We start from the raw sequence: 6236 nt of genomic DNA on the forward strand, positions 1-6236 counted from the left end.
AAACAAAAAAGAAGAATTCATCATCTCACTGTCTTTCTTGATTCCTAAACCAAATATATAAGTAGCTATCTTTCTTACCTACACACCACAACCTGAGGCTGAAGCTGAATCACTTAGAAGGAAGACCACAGTGGTAACAGAGCCCAGCCTCCAGCCCTGTCTCCAAGTGCTTTATGACCAAGAGAAACTTATGGGGTAGAAGCCTCACTCTGTATGTACATCAGACATTACTCAGGGAAATGGACTTAACTGAATGCCTTTGTACTGTAGTGAGTCAATGGTTTCTGCTTGAAGAATAAGCAATCTGAGGGCTGTCACCTTCACTTGGGTGGGTTGACACCAGCTTGCAGGTGCTGTGGGCTCCAAGCACATGTGTTGGTCACTATGCTATAGTTCATCTGCTTCTTCCCGAGGGAAAGAGGCCCCTAGGCAGAGGGACAGACCTATCCAGAAAGGGAACCTTTCCTAATTTGTCCATGCAGGAATGTCTCCTTCTTTTTCTTTTGTTGAAACCTTGGATAAGATAAGGGTCACCAGGAATAGATTTCTGCTATTTGAGAATTATAAAAGGTTACTTGTAAAACCTCAAGAGATATAGCTCACCAGACAGAATCTAAATGGGGGTGGAGTAACTCATGTTATCTTGAGCAAGGTATTTATCAAACTATAAGTCAGCTTTGTTAGTGTATCTCAAAAGGTGTCTGGGGTTAGAGCTCATAATAAAAGATAATGGCAGGAGCTCAAAATGAAAAAAAAATAGCTGTAGAGATGGCATTGACTAAAATAATTTTCAACAATGTAGGCTGTTAGTAAAATAACTATGGAATAATTAACCTCTAAAAATTAAATGGTTAGTATGCTATACTCCTTGGAGAAATTGTAGTCTTAATTCCTTGAAAGTTAAAAAAAATTATGATGATAAAAGTAATTTAAATAAGTCCTAACACATGTTAGGCACTGCCTGGACTCTTCTAGGAATCTGGAGAAAGAGACCCATGCTCCCTGGAATTGGAGCACGGGATGCGATAGCGGCACTCCAATAGCAAATAGACAGGAAGACACTGGCTTGAGGAGAAAGGCAGAGATCACTTTCACAGCCCTCTCAAGGGCTGCAGAGACCAAAGATGCAAAGAACAGCAAAGTTAAAACACACGGGAAGTGGGTAGTAAGGTTGTGAGGGAATTCCAGGAAAGACCAGTAACAGGAAAAATAGATTCCGGGAGATGAGAAAGATGGGGACAGTATCTGCGTCTTAGACAGGTGCACAGAGCAAGGAGCCAGCAGACTAGAGACACTGTCAGCTGACCATAAGCCGATATGGAAGAGTTGGCCCCAACAGATTGGATGCAGCTGACTCTCAACAGCTTGTCGCGTCCACTACTCTCGTCATGAATGAGAGGTTAGCCTGTAGATTCAGGTTGACCTGCCTGATTCGTCACCCAATCCACCTTCATCCTGAAGGTGTTTGCTGCCTAATATGTTGACCACCTTCCTGTCTAAGTACCGAAAAAGAGAAAGAGAGAAAAGACAGCTAATAGCTACTGTGCGCGTTTTAAAGATGGCCTCAGATTCCAGTTTTACTCTTGATACTTTATTATCCCTCTGAAAATGAGTGTTGCCAACTGTAACAATAACGACAAAAGGATCGTTAGTTTGTGTACCAAGAGTGATAGTTCCATTGTTTTCTTAACAATATCTTATACACTAAGCCCACGGACCTACTTTTTTTGTTTCTGTTTTCTTTCTGTCTCTCAGTGCACTTTTATTGTGGAATGAGGTCAAGAAAAAATCATTCATATCTGTCACTTTCCTTTATAACCTTAAGAAAAAAATCTTTGTAAGGTACCACAGACAGATTTTCAATTTCCTTGTGTAGTAAACAGCTGCTTTAGGATTTGGGTGTAATTTAAAGTTTTTTTTTAAATCACATTGAGATTGATGAATAAATCAGTCATAAAGACAAAACATTGATGCCTGTTGAAAATACCTCTCCAGACAGGCAGGAAATGAAATTAGTTTGCAGCGTGGTGTGGCTATGAGGATCACTGCTTGGTGGTGCTACAGGCTTTTTCAGACTTGCTGTGTGCAAAGGAAAACTGTGAGGGTTATGGGAATCTAATTAAAGAGTAAATGTCCCTTCTGACATCAAATTCATCTTTATCATGTTTCCTATTTTTATTTCAATCTGGCACCAGAAAATGAAATTTAAAATTCCAGGCATGCTACAAAACAGTTGGTGATTTTTCTCCCCAGCATTAAAATGCAAAATATTCAGTCTCGTTTAATTAGACTGCTAAGCAAACATTTTTCAAAAAATTTATCTCATCATTGTTGTTTCCTAGTTACATCCATAATGGGAGTGTACTTAGCTCAAGGGTTGACCTCAGTATCTCCTTCTGCAGTGTTCTGAGGCGTGTTTCCATTTCTATCTTGAAAGCAAAATAACGTTAAATACTGTTACTTTGGTCCACACCTATGTTTTTCTTGGTCCTTGGTTGTTTGGACAACTATTTAAATGTAGATTTTGAGGGTAGCATAATTTTCCATGTTGGAACTTTGTAGATATCACATGGTTTTGTATTAAGCTAGTAATTTAAAAGATATTTTCCTTATATTCTGGCTCAGCCTGTGGAACTATTTCCACTGTGTGTATTATTTCTCCTCGGGTCCAAACCTTCACCTAACTCAGGCTATTTCCAGTTCCTTTTTGTTTTGATCCTTGTTTGCTTTTTAGGTTACATTTTGTCAGTTGTGTGGAAAACCCAACAGACAACTTCACGCTACAAAGACAAATTAGCCCTGACATTTACATGTTCACTTTGGCCTTTCTTACAGTAGCATCAAATGGTCTTTATTTCTTGAAAAACACTATTTCATTGCTCTGCTGTCATAGGCTGGGCCCTGCAAACACTGATCACCGTGTCCCCCAGGCACCCTGGAGATGGGCTCCATGGTGAAAGGAACCAATAGAGAGAGGGTCTCTCAGAACCTTCCCCTGCTTTCCACCTAGCCTCACACTAGACACCAGGAAGAAAAAAAAAACTGAGAAGGTGGGCAATAGGGCAGGACCAGAGAAATTAAAGTATTTCACTGAGGCCAGTGAGACTCCTTCCGTGTTGGAAACCCAGGAAGACCAAGAGAAGGGTGAAACTGCCTTCCCCCAGGAAGGTGCTTCCCACCTGAGCTACAGGGATCTTTCCTACTTAGGAAATCTATTGCTTTTAGACTTCATTGGAACAACTACCAGTGTGACTGGTTTCCCATCATCCTGAATTCTGTCTCTCTGCAGTTTCTTGGGAGTAGAAGGGGCCATGGCTCTGCAGCCCTTATCTTTGGAATGGCAAATCAATGGACCCCTGAAAGCCAACCAGAATATTCAGGAAAATTGACCTGAGATGTGGTCTTCAGATCGCTATGTGAGGGACCACTCACATATGTGTAAAAATCCGAGGAAAATATATTTAGTTAGAGATCCACCCACTCACCCCCTTGTTGAATGGAAGGGAAATCATCGATAGTATTTCACATCCAAAGCTCCTTGCACTTGAAGCAAACAGAGCATGGTACGTTAGTAATCAGGATTTCTTGGGTGTTAAAAACCATGGCTAGAATCTGCTGCAGAGACAACCAGGAGATTAAGGAAGTTGCTTTCTGCTGCTTCTGCTGCTCTTGAGTTTACCAGATAAGCTAAAAATATATTGTGTATAATACTTTTTGTTTACCAGATATAGCTATATACTTCAGAGATCCTGCCCTTGAATTTTTAATAGCTTTACTGGGATTAAAAGTCAACACTTCACTATACTAGCACATTAAAAAAAAAAATCTTCCTGAAGTCTGAGTATTGTTGCCAGCTAAGAGACTTCAATTATAAATGTTTGCTGTCTTTACACATTTCCTTCCCTGTGTTTTCCAATGGCAAGTTGCTTTCCGTCTCCCTGAATTCATCCAACAACTGATTTTAAAAAAAAAATAGCTTTGGTTGAAATGTTTAGCTGATAGAGAAATACAAATGAAGAAAAAGGAGAAGCAGATGGCCCCATTGTGACTGAATGGGGAATTGTGTGAATAGGTGTAGGCTAATAAAACACTCAGCCACCTGCTGCCTGAAGCCTCAAGAAGACTCTGTTGCTTGTTCTGGGGATTAGCTATTAATGTATCTTTAGGTTGATGGAAAACATCAGCGGTGAGAGGCTTAAGATCACTGGCCCTTTGCTTGGCTTGAGTTGGCTTTTCTGTATTTTAAATTGTTTCCCAACTCAATTTATCTGCCCAGGGCTGTAATGAAAAGATTTTTGACACGTGGTTTGGCCATGGAAGGGTAAGAAGAATAAGGTGATGGATGCCTTTTTTCTACTTTACGAGGTGGGGAGGGTCCTTCTGTGGGTTGCTGCAGAAGCAAGGGGCCCAAGATGTTGACAGGCGTAGATAACTATGCCCTTGCTTTCCTCTTTCAAAAGCCACTGCCTTTCTCAAGTGAGAATTTGCTTTTCCCTCAGGGATTTACTCTTCAACCTGACTATCAGACGATTATCAACCCTACATCTACAGCCGCACAAGTTGTCACCCAAGCGATGGAGTACGTGCGCTCTGGGTGCAGAAATCCTCCCGCACAGCCGGTGGACTGGAATAATGAGTACTGCAGTAGTGGGTGAGCCGCCAGCCATTGCCACCTGGTGGCCGAGGGTCTCACAGCGCATGCGCGCCTGGGCAGGGGCAAAGGTTCCACGGGACAGGGAGGCTTCAAGAAAGTAAGGTCCGAAAACATGGGGAGCCAGCTTCTAGCCTTTCCAAGACTAAAAGTCTTCACGTTTTTCTTTGCTATGGATTTAGGTCCACTACCTGTGCGCTCCCCACCCGACCTTACCCCGAGCTAGAACAAATACGACCCTCACCCCACCCCTGGCTGCACCACCACCCACTGTGGCTCTGATTTTCTTATAACAGTGTTTTCTCTGCACACAGGGGCATGCAGAGGGACAAAGCGCTGTACCTCACCTGAAAACCTCACCGCCTCTCTTTTCCACTGAGGAGTTCAGGGAAGTCTTTTCATCGCGGATTGCAGTTCTTCATTTTATTAGAAAATTCAAGTTGCTAAGCACTTAGGACCATGTGAGCTTGTGGGTCACCCACTCTGGAAGAAAATAGTCATGCTTCGTTATTATTTTTTTAATCTTTTTCTGGACATTGTTCCTCTTCCCTGCAGGAAGTATGGACAGTTCTGATTTCTGTTGGGTTTGCTGTGAAGTGCTGCGCTCTAGTAACTGCCTTAGCAACGGTAGCCGTCTGGGGTAAAGGTCCGGGGTTTTCCATTGGTTTTCAGAATGGGTGTTTATATGGAACTACTAAAGACTTTTTAAATGGCTTGATGTAGCAGTCATAGCAAGTTTGTAAATAGCATCTATGTTACACTCTCCTAGAGTATAAAATGTGACGGTTTTTGTAGCTAAACTGTAATTTGAAACTGGCTCGCCCCAGTTGGTTTATTTCACAGAGGGGTTAAATTGGCAAACATTCATATTTTTACTTCATTTTTAAAAAAACAACTGATTAATAGTTCTATATTTTCAAAATACTTGAAAAATATTCCCAAATGATTTTAATTTAAAAACAAATTGGCTTTGTCTTCTGATCAGACACAAAGAACCTAGTGTGGAGGGAAACGCAAACACATTTATTTTGTATTCCAGAAAAAAAAATCCTTTTTGTATCACTTTTGTGTAATGATTAGTAAATGTCATCTATCTGAGTCCTTTGATGTATAAAGCTGCCAAATGCTCGCCCGGGGTCTTCGCTGCAGAACCAGGTTGGGAAGCGCTAAGTGATCATCTTTAAGGCTCTGTATTATTGTTTCCTCATACCGTGTCTGTATTTAATCTTTTTTTATGGAACTTGTTGCGCCTATTTATGAAATAATAAATATAGGTGTTTGTAAGTAAATTCGTTAGAATTTGAAAGAGGTTTCATTGATGTTTTAATTTTTGCTGGCAAAAAAACAAAGTCCAGGCTTGGTGTGAATGCACCAGGCTTGGTGTGAATACTTATTTAGTTTTTACAGTGACATGAATAAAGCCAAATCTGCTTTTCATTTAATAGCAAATTAGAGCAACGAACCCATATTTCTGCATATCTTTTGTTGGCATAAATGAAAAACAGTTCTACTTAGCAACCTTCTCTTTTTGCACAATACAAAAGAAAAATGGCCCAAAAGTCTCACATGCTCCAAGCCTAAACCA

At 40.9% G+C, this 6236-nt stretch overlaps 1 protein-coding gene across 1 annotated transcript in view; it reads left to right on the forward strand.

Annotated features, from left to right (window-relative positions):
- Positions 1-5940, forward strand: part of Tox (thymocyte selection associated high mobility group box) — a 278126-nt gene extending 272186 nt beyond the window's left edge. The window contains exons 8-9 of the mRNA XM_075967019.1: positions 4500-4651; positions 4966-5940. Coding sequence (XP_075823134.1) covers positions 4500-4651; positions 4966-5002 — 189 coding nt within the window. The 3' untranslated portion in view covers positions 5003-5940. The remainder of the gene's footprint in view (positions 1-4499; positions 4652-4965) is intronic.
- The last annotated feature ends 296 nt before the right edge of the window (positions 5941-6236 follow it).

The sequence above is a fragment of the Microtus pennsylvanicus genome, chromosome 3, assembly GCF_037038515.1.
Source record: "Microtus pennsylvanicus isolate mMicPen1 chromosome 3, mMicPen1.hap1, whole genome shotgun sequence".
NCBI lineage: Eukaryota > Metazoa > Chordata > Mammalia > Rodentia > Cricetidae > Microtus > Microtus pennsylvanicus.